This window comes from Equus caballus, chromosome 26 (genome assembly GCF_041296265.1).
Source record: "Equus caballus isolate H_3958 breed thoroughbred chromosome 26, TB-T2T, whole genome shotgun sequence".
In the NCBI taxonomy this organism is placed as follows: Eukaryota; Metazoa; Chordata; class Mammalia; order Perissodactyla; family Equidae; genus Equus; species Equus caballus.
This window is the reverse complement of record NC_091709.1, coordinates 36,375,848-36,391,602: the sequence shown is the minus strand read 5'-3', so window position 1 is coordinate 36,391,602 and position 15,755 is coordinate 36,375,848. Positions and strand designations below refer to the sequence as shown.

General features: G+C 34.8%; 1 protein-coding gene across 50 annotated transcripts in view; it reads left to right on the top strand.

The window, feature by feature from the left end:
• SYNJ1 (synaptojanin 1) overlaps nucleotides 1-15,755 on the top strand; it is an 88,153-nt gene that overhangs the window by 31,220 nt on the left and 41,178 nt on the right. For 26 of the 50 annotated variants that reach the window (XM_070252550.1, XM_070252512.1, XM_070252532.1 and 23 more), the window contains exons 7-12: nucleotides 5,280-5,341; nucleotides 6,349-6,445; nucleotides 7,889-8,058; nucleotides 9,067-9,148; nucleotides 11,369-11,521; nucleotides 13,691-13,856. In XM_070252550.1, the coding sequence (XP_070108651.1) occupies nucleotides 5,280-5,341; nucleotides 6,349-6,445; nucleotides 7,889-8,058; nucleotides 9,067-9,148; nucleotides 11,369-11,521; nucleotides 13,691-13,856 (730 nt within the window). The remainder of the gene's footprint in view (nucleotides 1-5,279; nucleotides 5,342-6,348; nucleotides 6,446-7,888; nucleotides 8,059-9,066; nucleotides 9,149-11,368; nucleotides 11,522-13,690; nucleotides 13,857-15,755) is intronic. The other 24 variants (XM_070252525.1, XM_023630044.2, XM_023630045.2 and 21 more) reach the window with 1 other exon arrangement.

Here is a 15,755-nt window from a genome sequence, read left to right as displayed (position 1 = left end):
TTATTTTCATTTTAGGCTTCTAGTATATTTTGTCTAGTAAATTTTATGCCTCAACCTATACAGTATAGAGAAAATGGACAAAAAATTCTTGCCTCCTTTTAGTTCACAGCTGGATTTCTGATACATTTTAGGATGGTTTTTATTGTGAAGGAAAATTACAGATCACTTGAATCTTTTCAATATTGCAGTTTAAGACAGGCCAGGAATTAACAAGGATTAACACTTATACTGCTTGGTAAAATTCTTGAGTTCTTGTCTATTATTTTGGCTTGTTTAGGTTTTCTTTTTGGCACGTAGGGGTAACTTAAAATAGACTTCTCTCTCCGCACATCTCTCTTGGGGAGGAATCCCAACCCTACTCAACTTCTCCTAAGCTTTCATGGTCAGAGAAGCGGCGTTTGGAATATTTGCTTTAAGAACATTCCTAAAGCCCTGTTTTGATGCAAGGTGAATCCTTTTGCTTTAGAGACAAGCTAGTGTAAGAGATTCTGGTATCTTGTTTATGGGCCCTCTGTTATGCTGCTTTCTGGGTTATTTTGTTAAGAGGTTCAGAATTACAGTGTTTGATTATTCGGTAAGATTGGATCCTGAGTAGTTATATTGAGGGGTCCTCCTGGGTAGGACTTCCTTCCCACTTCCTTCTGCATTGTGTGACCTGCCCACACAGATAGTCTGGCTGGCTAACGTCATATGCTTATGGGCTGAAAACTACAGATTTTGAAACCATGGTAGAGATAGTAATTTTCGAGACATTGAGACAGTCCAACAGTTCTGCTAAATTGTCACTGAACTGACGTATTGTTGGGTTGGGTTGAGCATTGACTCAGCACTTCTCAATTTAGGTAAGTAGTTTTTTTAATTGAAGTATAATTGGCATACAATATTCTAGTAGTTTCAGGTGTATATCATAGTGATTTGATATTTATATACATTATGAAATATTCATCACAATAAGTCTAGTCACCATCTGTCAATTTACAAAGTTATTACAATATTATTTGCTGTATTCCCTATGCTCTACAGTACATCCCCATGACTGACTTTATAACTGCAAGTGTGTACCTCTTAATCTCCTTCACCTACTTTGCCTGCCCACCCCCTACCCCCACCTGTCTACCTCACACTTGTCAGAGTCACTACTATGAAAAAGACAAAAAATAAGTGTTGGTGAGGATGTGGAAAAGAGGGAACCCTCGTACACTGTTGATGAAAATGTAAACTGGTGCAGCCACTATGGAAAACAGTATGGATGTTCCTTAAAAAATTAAAAATAAAACTACCATACGACCCAGCAATTCTACTTCTGGGTATTTATCTGAAGAAAAGGAAAACACTAATTCGAAGAGATATGTGCACCCCTATGTTGATTGTAGCATTATTTGCAATAGCCAAGATATGGAAGCAACCTAAGTATCTATCGATAGATTAATGGATAAAGAATCCACACATACACATAAAGAAAAACACACAGACATACATAAAATGAAATATTACTCAACCATAAAAAGAATGACATCTTGCTATTTATGACAACATGGATGGACCTTGAGGGAATTATGCTAATTGAAGTAAATCAGACAGAGAAAGACAAATACTGTATGATTTCACTTGTATGTGGAATCTGAAAAACAGACTCATAGATACAGGAAACAAACTGGTAGCTTAGTAGTTTTTAAAAACAGCCTTTCTTTGAACAGGAGTGGATTAGTTTCATGAGTCTTTTACAGCAAAACATTTTCTCCATCATTCTAAAAGAGTAGGTGATAGAGGAATGAAAACATTTAATTGATTTAAAAAAACTGAAAAAATAGATACTGATTTTTAAAAATAAAAATACCAAGTCCAAAAATTAATTTTCCCATAGAAGACAAACAGGGGCTTTTGACTTAGAGTGGTTGGAAATGGTGTTAGGTGTTGTGTGTAGTCTTGGGACTGAAATTTATTATAGGGAATCCTTGAAGTTAGTGTTGCCTAGTGAGATGTCCCATTTCAGAAGTCATGGACAGAGAATCTTTAGATAGTTGTCCCTTGACTTGCCTCTTATCCTCCATGATTATTCCTCTGAGGTTTTCTTTTCTTTTCTTTTTTTTTTTAAAGATGGGCACCTGGGCTAACAACTGTTGCCAGTCCTTTTTTTTTTCTTCCTGCTTTATCTCCCCTACCCCCCCTCCCCCCGCCCCGTACACAGTTGTATATCCTAGTTGCAGGTCCTTCTAGTTGTGGGATGTGGGATGCCGCCTCAATGTGGCCTCACGAGCGGTGCCATGTCCGCACCCAGGATCCGAACCCTGGGCCACCGCAGCGGAGCGCACGAACTTAACCACTGGGCCACGGAGCCGGCCCCATCCTCTGAGGTTTTCAAATTAAAAGATTTTAAAGGAATCATCCGAAGTGATTTTAGAATGCAGATTCATGGCCTTAACTTCTCATAGGCTGAAATAGAATCTCTTGGAATGGGGCCAGGAATCTGCCTTTTTAACCAAGTTCCCTACTACTAAAATTTGAGAATTTCTGTTGTACCAGATCCTACCCTAGTGACCATGAAGTGTTTCCAGCGCCGTCTGCTCCAGTAGCCAGTCCTGAACTACTGTAGCTACAAGTAGCCCTGTGACACTTAGCCCCAGTGTTCTCCTAGCCATTGGGACTTTCCCTTTCTTTGTAGTACCACTGCTGTCATCCCAGTTAAGGTCTTCATAATTCCTTCTTGCCTGGAATATTCTCCGTTTTCTAACTGGTCCCCTCCTAGCTCCCTGGCAGTTCTTCTCACTTTTGCTGTATTATGCTCATTAGATCTAGGCACCCATTTCATGATCTGGCTTCTTCTACCTGTCCAATTTCATGCCTTGTGATTTTTTAACAGGAATCCACTGTTCCAAAAATGAAGGTCTGTTGTCCTTCACTAGCCACCTCAGATCTCATTGAGTGGATTCAGTCACTCCTCCACACTGATCTCTTTATTAAATACTTAAGTTCTTCGGGTGTCTATTATTCTATGCTAGGTGTATAGTCTTATATACTGTGAGGCATTCAGAGACGCTAGTGATCCTTTAGAGAGAGCTTACAATCTGTTGGGGAGTCAGGCCTTTTATGGAAAAGGTAAATATCAATATGAAGTAGTTTGAGGCATTATAAGAGTTGTCATAAGGTGCTACACAGGTAAGAATAATATTTTAAGTGCAGGCAACTCACGCATTTTCCTTATGATTTCCTTTCCCTGAAGTTATTTAGCATTTATACTTTATAGTATTACTCTGACATTATATTATAGCTTATATTGGTCTTAAAAGATGGTAGTAAGCATCATGAGATCTATGCCTAGTATAGCCTTGCACACTCGATTTTTGGTTGAATTGAAGTTTTAGAAATATGTGAACATGAAGCAATATTGATGAAAAATGATGCTTCATACCACCCAATTAAATGGTTTTTAAAAAATATCTTTGATGTTACCTTATTTGAAATTGGATAAATCTATGATTATCTAAAGCCTTAAGACTTTCTGGAGTGCTGCTTTTATCACAGTTGACCGCTCTTTTATTATAGAATTTTTTTCTTTAATATGGAGTAATAAGACCTAGTCCTAACCAGTGTATTGCTATAAGAGTTAGCATATGTAGCTGGTTGTGTATATGTGTTAAGGAGCATAGCAATGGGGAACAACCACAGCCATTACCTGAAAAACGTGTGAACTTGTGTTTTTTCACCTTCTTGATAGCTGGCAGTACTGTGCAAGGTAAATGTTAATCAATAAAGAAAATGCTAAGTCTTGGACTTTTATACAGTTATAAGAAATTACCTGAGATTACTCCAAATAAAAAGTATCGACTTCTGCTCAGTTTTCTTTAGTCTAAAATGCTTAAAGTCCTGGAGCACCCATCTTGCAAATTTTAAAATTTTATAAACACTATTAAGTAGTATAAAATGAAATTGAATATAGATGTGACATTAGGCTAATCAATTTCTTTCTTTCTTTTTTTTTTTTTGGTGAGGAAGATGCACCCTGATCTAACATCTGTACCCATCTTCCTGTGTTTTATATGTGGGGCGCCTGCCACAGCATGTCTTGATGAGTAGTGCATAGGTCTGTGCCTGGGATCCAAACTGGCGAACCCTGGGCCGCTGAAGTGGAGCCCACAAATTTAACTGCTATGGCACTGGGCTGGCCCCGTCAATTTCTTATTAAAAAGAAAAAAACCTTAAAGAGAGAATCCGCTGGTTATCTGGACAGTTATTAGATTGTGTCACTTATCAGGATAGAGGGGAGACTGCTTAATGACTGATAATACTGTTAAGTCAGTTTTGGAATTGGATGAGCATATTAGAGTTTATTGTCTGGTTTATTTGTCGAACTGCATGACTGATTTGGTAACCCTCCTCCCATGTCCCCTTCGAAGTCACTTTGTTCACAGATTAGCCAGAAGAATTCTGGGGATCTTTCATCTCAAAGTCTCAAGGGAAATGTTTAAAAGTGAAATTCAGGGAAATAATCTGGTTTCACCTTTATATTTCTTCTTGGCATCTGTTGTAGCTTTCTCAATTCTGTCTGATCTTTCTGCCACTTTCCTATAAGAGAAAAGAAAAACTATAACAGAACACTATAGGCAGGTGTTTTCCATCTTGTTTAATTCTCTTAACCCAAATTTTCTTATTTTGCAAAATGTTCCCTAACTATCGTTACCTGACTGGAAGATCGACTTGGAAAGTCTGTTTTTCCAGGAACAGTATTTTTAATTTGTTGGATCTTTAGGTAAGGGAGAAGTGAATAGGATGTTCAGCATAGGGAAACATAGAAAAATATATAGAGACGTTGCACTTGTAGGCAGCTTGGAAGACTAGGAATTTAGATCATGCGAATCTTTTTTGGAATTAATGTTGACCTAAGAAGACAAGTTATTTCATTTGTCTGTATTTCAGTTTTTTTTGCCCAAATGGCAGTAATATCTGTTAACTTACAGAGAACACATACTTTGAGCTTAAAACAAGATAATTTATATGAAAGCACTCTTAAAAATATCTTTCATAAATAAAATTCCTCTTAGCTTACAAGTATTTCATAATGGTGTAACTTCTATTTTTTTTTTTTCGAGATTGCCTTTTGAAAAATAAAGGGGAAGGGAAACCCCTAGAACTTGTTTCTTTTAAAAGAATATCATGAATGAAAATCAGCTATTCGACTTACTGCTGTGTATTCAGCAAATGAATTATTGCATATTATAAACAATGATATTTCTTCTATATGTTGTCTTTTGGTATGATTAAACATATTTTTCTTGTCCTAGGTGGGATCTCATCGTGTCCGTATGTCAAGGGGATTTGAAGCCAATGCACCTGCTTTTGATAGGTAAGACTGATTATTTTTACATAATGCTGTAAGTTTTCATACTGTTAAGCAGTGGGACTAGTTATAATTGTATTTGCTGATTCATTTCAGCTTTTTTGGCTCTAAGTAAAATTTTTTCTGATTCCTAATTTGACTGGAAGACAGTGATGCTAGTGTTACGATTTCTAGGGATGATAGCAATAGGTGTGTAGGTCTTGATCTCTTGGCCTTAAAACTACTGCTCTGGGTGCACTGTCCAGTATGGTTGCCATGAGCCACGTATAGCCCTTCAGCACTTGAAATTGACTAGTCTAAATTGAGGTGTGCTGTAAGTGTAAAATACACACGGAATTTCAAAGACTTAGTACAAAAAAAGCAAAATCTTATTAATATTTATTTTATATATTGATTACATGTTAAAATGATATTTTAACTGCAGTGGGTTAAATAAAATATATGTAAATGAATTTCATCTGTTTTCACTTTTTTTAAATGTACCTTCTAGAAAATTTAAAATAATATCCGTGGCTCATGTTATTTTTCCTTTAGATGGCATTGTGCCATAGCCTCTGAAATGGCTAGAAGCTGGAGAGAAAAATGGCTCATATTTGGGGGCTATTTTTCTTAAGGCTAGAGCTCTTAAGGAGGTCTCTCTGAATGTTCACGGAGTGTGTGATGTCCTCATGTCCTCATGAGGTACAGTTGCCTTCCCAGCCAAGAGGGTGGCTCGTGTTCTCTGTGCTTGTGTAGCACCAGCCTCACAGAGCAGAGAGGGAGCTGGGTGACTGCAGTAGCTCCAGCATAGCTGGGAGTCTTAGCGTTGGTAAGTTAGAGAGGAAACTGCATTAACTGAGTTTTCATGTATTCAGAGTTTCGAGACCATACGGAATGAATTTGCATCCAATTTTATGAATTCTGAGTTTAAAATACTGCCACATAGGTTCTATTTAATAGGGGATTCCTGCTTATTGAAAAGTAATTTTGGCTTATAATTTGACATATGCTTATTTCCTTTCTTTCTTTACTAGGCATTTTAGAACACTTAAGAATTTATATGGTAAACAAATAATAGTAAATTTGCTTGGCTCTAAGGAGGGTGAACATATGCTAAGTAAGGCTTTCCAGGTAAGTATGATCACTTTTTCTTCTGTTCTGGCCCGTGGACACCTAGAATGGTATTAAAAAAATAATGTAACACAATAATCAAATTCTTCCAGGAAGTAAATGACTTCCTAGCAAAAGGTTGGGTACTTGGAACCATTAACTCTTTGGGGCTATTAGGAAATAATTTAGGATAATGTTGCTGAAATTGGGATTATAGAAAGCTTTCATGGCAGTTGACTGTTTTCTAAAATGTGCTTATTTATGTTGTGGAGAAGCAGAAGAATACCCTTCTCCCCAAAAAATGTTCATTTGTCACTGGTAGAAAAATACCAGACAGTTTCCTCCTTCATCTCTTTATTGCTTTGCCTCTTTCCTAGAAACCACAGTCATTGTTTTAGTCTTATGAAATGGTGAATAATGCATTTGTATACCTGCAAGTCTGGATTGTACCCTCTTGTATTGATGAGAGAAAATTTAAGAATTTCAAGTAAAAAAAGAATCCAAAGACATGTCTGACTTCTAAAAAAAAATATTCTTAATAAACGCTTATTGAATCAATAATGAATTAATATAAATCATGGTGTTACGTAAGATTATAAGCAAAATAATTAGAAACAAACAAAATAATTAGAAAACATTTTCTAAAGTTTACTCTAAGTCCAGAAGTAACTTAATTATTTGGGTATTTTCTTTTAATTTTGTGAAATAAATATTGTTAATAAATAGATTATACTTCAGAGAATGGTTTTTTATGGTAAACTTTTAAAACATTTGTATGTATTGAATGGAAGTGTAAAAAATGAGTTTTTCAATCTTTGATAAGCTTTGTCTTAAAAAGAAGTTAATTTATTTTGAGATTCTATAACATATGTAAGCAGTTATTAAATTTGTGTTGTAAAAAATGAAATGCTGGTGATTGGAAATGATGAATGTTATTTAAGTTGCCTCATATTAATTATGTCACTTAATCTCTCAGGGATAATATATGAGTTTTAGGAAGAAGATGCCATTAGATATCAGCAAATAATTTTCCATTTGACTACCAGCGTCGATGAAAGCTTTGTGAGATTAGTAGATTTCAAAGGGCCATGCGAGGTTTTAATTTAAAATGTGAGGTTCTGGGGCCGGCCCCATAGGCAAGTGGTTAAGTTGTGCTCTGCACTTTGGCAGCCCGGGGTTTCACTGATTTAGATCCTGGGTGCAGACATGGCACCACTCATCAGGTTGTGCTGTGGTGGCATCTCACACAGCACAACCAGAGACACTCACAACTAGAATATACAACTATGTACTGGGGGCGCTTTGGGGAGGAGAAGAAGAAGAAAAAAGAAGATTGGCAACAGATGTTAGCTCAGGTGCCAATCTTTAAAAAAATAATAAAATGTAAAGTTCCGTTTATAACATTATATTGATAAGATCATATTTAGTTAACACTTAGGTGAATATTTGCCTTTTTCCTTTCAGAGTCATTTGAAAGCTTCTGAACATGCTGCTGATATCCAGATGGTGAATTTTGACTATCATCAAATGGTTAAAGGAGGAAAGGCAGAAAAATTACATAGTGTTCTTAAACCTCAAGTCCAAAAGTTTCTAGATTATGGATTTTTCTATTTCGATGGAAGTGAAGTTCAAAGGTTTGACTGTTTCTCTTTCTTTAAATTGAAACTTTGCTATAACTTAAAAATTATTCTTCACATTGAACTCTTAAATTTTCTAAAATTGAAGTTTGTAGTTAAAGAAAATATCTTCCTTTATTATACTTGATTATGGGTTTGTTTTCTTTCTTCAGAATTCAACAAGTAATAATACTAGCTTATGTTGTTGGGCATGTCCTGTGGGCCGGGCAGTGTACTTAGTCTCTACATGTATCAATAACAACAATCGTAGGGATAGTGTCTATTGTTATCCCAATTCACATTTGAGGAAATTGAGGCATAGGCTATAATCTGCCCCAAGTCACATAACTGGCAAATGTAGGGCTAACATCCATCTGGCTCCAGACCTCATGCTGTTGTCTCCGAGGCTATGCCACTTCTCTCTTAAAACTAATGTTTTAATATTTCTTGACCTAAGTAAAGACTTAAATGCAGATGGAAGTAAAAGACATTGGTTATCGTCTGCTTTAGGATAATTTAAATCTTCAGTTTTTGCATAGAAATGCAAGAGGAAAGTAAATATTGAAGATTTAAGTTCAGAATAGGTTAAGGTAAACTTTAGTGAACAAAACTCAAGTTGTTAATTTTTTCAATTTGTACAATATTTAGTATCAGTGCCATAGAAATTTTATAGGACAGCAGTAGAGATAACAGATCTTAAGTTTTTAAAATTCATTTCACAAATATTTGATTATGTATGTTTAGTTCTTAACTACTGGCCTAATTAAAAATAGTGAGTGTGGATGAATAGATAGATACCTGGTAAAGACTATATGACAAATGTTAATAATTGCAGAATTGAGATGGTGGATATGTATTCACTGTAAAATTCTTTCATCTTTTTTGTATGTTTGAAATTTGTAATAATAAAAAGTTGAGGGTAGAAAGTGGCTGCTACATTTTAATCACCTTAACTTTTCTCTGTTTATTTTAGCTTTGTTATTTTTGTTTCTAACCAGCTGTTTAACTTTACTGAATTTGTTACAGATGCCAGAGTGGTACAGTCCGAACAAACTGCTTGGATTGTCTCGACAGAACAAATAGTGTGCAGGCATTCCTTGGCTTAGAGGTAAAAAATAAATTAAAATGTGTGGGTATGACTTGCATCCGCTGCCTCTTTCAGTGCTTTTGTAATATTTATGTTTCTCAGTTACTTTCCACAAAATGAAGTTATACTTCATTAAGGGTATTTTGTACTTCTCTTCTAGTCTTTTTTTTTTTTCTGCCAAAATCTATTTTCATTTAAATGTTTCCTTTATCTGTTCTGAATAGTCTCTTTAGGTAGCTATCTATATATTTCACTCTATTGTTCCTTAACCTTCCCTTAAAAAAACTTATACTATCCCAATAATTGCTTCCTTTGCCTGTCTTTTGGAAGAAAATAAGTATATGTTTTTGTATATATTTGGCCTTCATTCTCTGTGTTGTCTTTTAAATGTCCCTTTGGAATTGGGGGGTCTATTTTCACATGCACAGTCCTGTAGGATTATGTTTCTGACGGTCTGTTACCCACTGCACTTTATATGGCATTTTCAAATCAGTAGCTACATAAGACAGGATCAGAAGAGAATGCCGTTGTCAATGAGAATGAAAGTAAATGAGATTCAACTTCTCTAACTCAGTCTTTGTTTAAAAGTTTTTTTCTTTACCACTTATCCATCAAATTTGGTCTAATATTATCTCAACTATGTGACAAACTGTAGCAATGCTGAGCTTTCTGGCTTTCCTATTATGCAACAGTTAGGGTCCTAAGGCTATGGTGGGTCTTCATTTAGTTCCATAGGAACTTAGCATAGTTCTCTAATACTAAAAAGAAAAAAAAAACAGGAATAGGAAATAACATGTTCTTATCTCCTCTAATTAATGATCTCATATTTGGTCACAATATTGGTTAATTAGTTACTCTGCAGCCGAAGTTCTTTCAGTCTCAAAAGTGAAAGTACAGAATGTAGAATTCTCTGCTGCAGAAATGTATTTTTCAAGTTTACTGTTTTGCCTTTTTTGAAGTCTGTTATTGAGGTTTATCATAATAGATTTGGAAAATATGACAGAGACAAGAAAAGTGAAAGCAGGCAGTTGGCATTTGGATGGAGTTTATCCTGTGGCTCCTGTTTGTTTTGAGTTCTGTTTCTAAGTAACTAACTACATTTACTTAGATTCTGAGGGTAAGCTTATTGAAATACTTGAAAGTCTTTATGAAAGGTAAAACAAGTGTTAGTGTTCAGAATGTAACTTAGCTGCCTATCTGCTTTTGGTAGTTAGGTGTGAGAATACTCCCGAGTATAGCAATTGGTTGACTGGTTACAAAATTTACTAGTAAAGTAGGCAAAACCAAACTAGTAGTAAAGACCAGTTTTCCCCAATTCCTTGAAGAGACAGGCATATAAATGATAAAGGGGATCCTGGGGGCTTATTTTGTTTTGTTCTCCATGCCAACAAAGAACAGCTTTGGTGTAAGTCCCTAGGTAAGCAAAGCCAGTTTAGGGTTTTTTATGTTATTTTGTTTTTTGATCCCTCTGTAATTATGGATAATCTCCATATTTATAGATAAGTTAAGGCAAAACACAAATGGGAGGGAGTTCAGTAAAAATGCAAGGCATAGAATATGACTGGATTCCAAATAAGAGAAATAGACTAAGAATTGTATGTTGCTTTGACTTTGCCAGATTTCAAGGCTAAAATTTGTTCAGAGTAAAGACCAATAACTTTTCTAAACACTTTCGTTGTTATCTATGATGAAGGTATTGTGGTGGCCCAAAGATCTATGACATAAAAAGCTGTCATGACTTTATTCAAAGATATGACTTATTTTTGTGACAGTTCAAGAGCAGCTCTCCTTTTCTCTAAACTTTTGACCTTAATTACCCCAACTTATAGGACCAAATCCAAAAATTAAAGAAACTTAATTATTTCTGTATATGTTTAGATAAACTTGGTAAATATATTTCGTTGCTCTAATACATGTTGAACAATTAGTTCTTTTAGCTGAACAGGTAAACTAGTCTGATTTATAGAGACGTTTCAGTAAGATTAATTTTGTCATTTAACCAGAAAGAAGTTCTTATTACAACAAGGGAATGTTAAGTTATTTGTAAGTTTCATGGATGGATATTTACTTTAAAAATTGAAATGGTGGGAAATAACAGCCTAGTAAACTTGTGTTTTCAGAATCCAATTCCACATAGTCCTATAACTAGAAATTTTTAATTTGATTCTGGTAGTTCTTAAAAAGTCACAGCACAATTAATGTACTGATATATTTATACAAGTTTCTCTTTTGCTGTTTTAGATGCTTACTAAACAGTTGGAAGCTCTTGGCTTAGCTGAAAAGCCTCAGTTGGTGACTCGCTTTCAAGAGGTTTTTCGGTCAATGTGGTCTGTAAATGGTGATTCAATCAGTAAGATATATGCAGGGACTGGAGCTCTTGAAGGAAAGGCTAAGGTAAATCTCGATCTAGCACAGCATTATAAAGGATCCTCCTTTTCCTCTCTTAATAAAGCTTTTAAATGGTCTCTTTTTTAATTAACAGGGGTTTTTTTAGGTATCTGTTTTTGGTCTCTGTCTTATCATGCTTTTATATTCTCTTTAACACACCCTCTATAGTGCTATTGATGATGGAATGAAAGAGAGAGATTTCCCTAGATGTGAGAGTACGACGTACTTCGTCATTTAGTGGTTATCCATTAGGCCTATATGTATGTTGCGTACATTTTTTGTGTGTAATTTTTCCCTTGCATATCTGTTTTATCTTTTTATGTTGTTTATTTTGATTATAAATATGATGTTTTTTTAACCATAATCCTCCTAGTAAAGGGTCCTATCTCATTTGGTTTGTGTCCCTAGCACTTGACACAGTGCCTCCTGTTTAATAGATGTGTGACTAATGCTGGATGAATGAATAAATCAGTGAACAATTTATGCAACACCTACCATGAACCCAACACTATTAGGGCTTGATTGTTAAGTTTTTATAATTTTACTTACCTTTCCTTGAAAAGGAGGCTATCAAAATGTGCAAAAGAAGTGTGAGAGATGGGCTTATTTATGATTCTATGCCTCATTACCTTTTAATTGCTGCTATTATCTACAGACTACTTTCCACTCTAGTATTTGGCCCTTATTGAGAGACTTCAGAAGCATACTTGAGATTTTTTTCATTATTTTATACACTTAAATATTGGCTTTTTAAGGCTCTTGGCCTCAGTTGAATTTTTTAAATGTCTACAATTCCTCAAATTACATTAGGAATAGAAACAAGAACATTTAGCACTTTTATAGTTCTCATTCAGCCTCTTCAGGATAGCAACTGAAATTCTTTAAAGAGCATTCCTCATCACTGTCTTCTTTTAATTTCCAAATCTTCCTCCTTTTCTGCCTCATAAAATGCCATGCCTCTGTCCAGAGGTGACGGCCTTCCCTGGAGAGTCCCTCTGTTCAACTCATAAAAATAATGTGTACTGAGACTTACAAATATTTAGTTCTTAAATGTTCCCTATTTTTGAAAACCTGAAATTGTTAAACTTTCATTTATTCCTGTTAAATGGAGAACATAATTCTTGCTGTTAAAACCTGATTCTCTTAGAACTATTGCTTAAAATATCATTTTATGTTCCTCTGCTTTTTTGTTTCTGCAGTGAGTAAGACAATATATGTACAGAGCTTACATATATTTTTAGTCTCTTTTATCTCTAACAGATAGATGGGAAATTTTATATATTAAATATGCTAGTCTGAATTGAACTAAAATCTAACGTCTGAACTGCTCTTTCTTTTCCTTTCTCTGGGTTCCTTTTGATTAATTGCCTGATAATGTGAATGGTGAGTGTCTTTTTAAATAATGTCATTTGTGTATGGTATCATGCAGGAGGAAATATTTTAAGCCTCAAATTACTGTTATTTCTTTAAGGGATAAAAAGTGCATGTTGCAAACTAAAGTTTTTTTCAAAAGGTGAGAGTTGTTTGGTTTTTTTTCAACAGTCATCTAAATCTGTAAGATCAAAATAAATCTTTATGGTAACTAACATGCCTAAGTAAAATATATGTTCATTAAAAGTTGTAATCAGCTCTCCACTGTAGGAATTGGCATAAGTTTATTATTCTTATTATATATATTTAAGTGGGCAATAAAAAGACCTAAAATATGCGAACTGTAGTTTACATGTAATATTTATTTATGAACTGTAGTTATAAATTTCTTTTTAGACTAGACTTTCATTCTTATGTTCAGTTTTAGTTTTAACTAATATAAGTTATTTGGGAACAATTTCAATTTTATTTTTCTACTATTAAATTATTTTGGAGTTTAGAGCATGTATGTACAGTGTGTCTCTTTTATCTCCCCTGTTTCTCCCCACCCTTCCCATCCCCAAGTCTAAAAGCTATGATGTAAGAAATAATTTCCTTGTTTTAAATAAGCACATTTAAATGAACAGTGCCCAAGGTGTCACTGTTTCTCTTCCTCTTTGGGATAACGGCTCTGCACAAAGAGATGGAAAAGCTCGGTGCCACAACTGCACCCACTAATGATACCTGGGCAGTAAATGTTTAAAACTGTTTACTATTTTAAAAATGAAATTTAGAATGAGAGTCCATGCTCCCTTTCTTCAACAGGCCGGAAAGTTAAAAGATGGTGCTCGTTCTGTTACCCGAACGATTCAGAATAACTTCTTTGACAGCTCCAAGCAAGAGGCCATTGATGTTTTGCTGTTGGGAAATACTCTAAATAGTGATTTGGCTGACAAAGCTCGAGCACTTTTGACTACTGGAAGTTTGCGTGGTATGCATACTTAACTTTATGTTTTACTTTCTTTCTTTCTCTATATTTCTTCTAAAAGTTGAAGAGGTAAATTAGGCTTATTTACATAAATAATTTTTAGATTGAGTTGATTAAAACAGTTTTGGAAGGAATTTCTATGAATGTAATTTTTAAAAATTTCATTCTCCAAAGGAAGTTTATCATTTTTAAAATGTTTATATCATCAGTGGTATTATTAAGCCATAAACTGAGGCCCATGCGTGTTTTCTTTTTTAGATTATGATGGAGAGCATGAATGGTTTAAGTATTGCTAACTTTATGTAAGGCAGAATTTCGTAGAATATTCAGCTAGTACTTTTAGTAGAGCATTCAATAACATAGTTATGTAAAAAACAAAAGCTTTATTGAAAAAACCAATACCTATATTGTTGGTTTTGCTAATCACCACCCCCAAAGTTTATATAACTTGGTCTTACCTTTTAATTGCTATTGTTTGAATGAGCATTAAATCATATTAATTTAAAATAGTGTTTATTATTGGACACTAATTATTACTCCCAATTTTAATATTTGACATAAATAGTTGGCTTTCAGGATGGCCTTTTATCTTTCAGTATGTTTTTTATTAAAATCAAAAGAATTTGAGCTCATGTCAATGAGTAATATCATGAGAAAACTCAACATTCATTGTAGAAATTAATAAATTAGGCTTCCTTAATTCCATATTTTTCTATTTTAACTTTTCAGCAGTCTGAACATTTTTATTTCTTCTATCATCTCCAAACTAAACCTTTAGTTTTCCCTGTTCAAGTAGACAAGTTCAAGTAGAAAATTGTTTCTCATCAAGTAATGTGCTCTTGGATAATTGCTTGGTCAAATAGGTTACCATGGATTCTTGCAGAATTCTGCATGGTGCTGAAGGTAGTTAATTACAGTCAGCTCCTCAGGGATCTGTAAGTAGGCTGAGGAGCTGAGACCTACTAAAGCTGTAAAAAACAAAATCTGATCTCAGCTACTGCTTTTATTCAGGTTTTCTTCCTGGCTTCCAACAGTGGAGACTTGACTGATTTCCATCTTATCAGCTCTTTCCACTTGTACCTTCTTTAGTTAATAAGCAACATTGAAAGTAAGCAATTGAACGACAGAAAAGAAGTGAAGGACCTGATTCCCGTACTTGATCATCAGGGTTTTAGTTTCTTACACATTTTACTATATGTAAAATATGCCTTTTAAAAAAAGTACAGTCAGTTCTGCTATAATGCTTGTTCTGAGAATGGGAATTTGTTCCAACATGGATGCTATATTAGGGAACATTTTGAGTGTAATGCTAATTCTACATTAGTTTATGCATGATTTCACCAGCAGTAACGCTATGTAAATGCAGAAAACTGCACCCAGCAGAACTGAGATGGGTAGAAATATACAAAACACACATACACACATGTGCGCACCTCAAACATCACTTTCCCTCAGTTCACCAGCTGTGTTATGAGCCATACCCATCCACTTCTGATGTTCCAGCTTTCTGTCCAATATCAGAGAACCCTTCTTCCGTCATTCACAGTTACTCCTGATGCCCATTTCTGCAAGCAAACTTCAGTTCTTTTTCAAGATGAAGCGCCATATTTTAAGGAGTATTCATCCATTTCTTAACCATTTAACACATGTAAAACTCTGCTACTGTCTTATTAGGTTCCTGTCTTTTGGCCTGTCACTGCCGAAGTTTTTGAGTGTTGGGCCCTAACTCCATTTTCCCCATAAGCCCTGTGGCTGTGGGAATTTGAACCATTTTGTATAGCATGGTGGTTTTTTTGGGAATGCATGTGTTTGATGGTGTTATAACTGAATTGATTGTACTTTTCAACTGGTGAGTCCCAGAAAGAATACCGTAAGGTATATATTAGGGCAGTGTCTTTCATA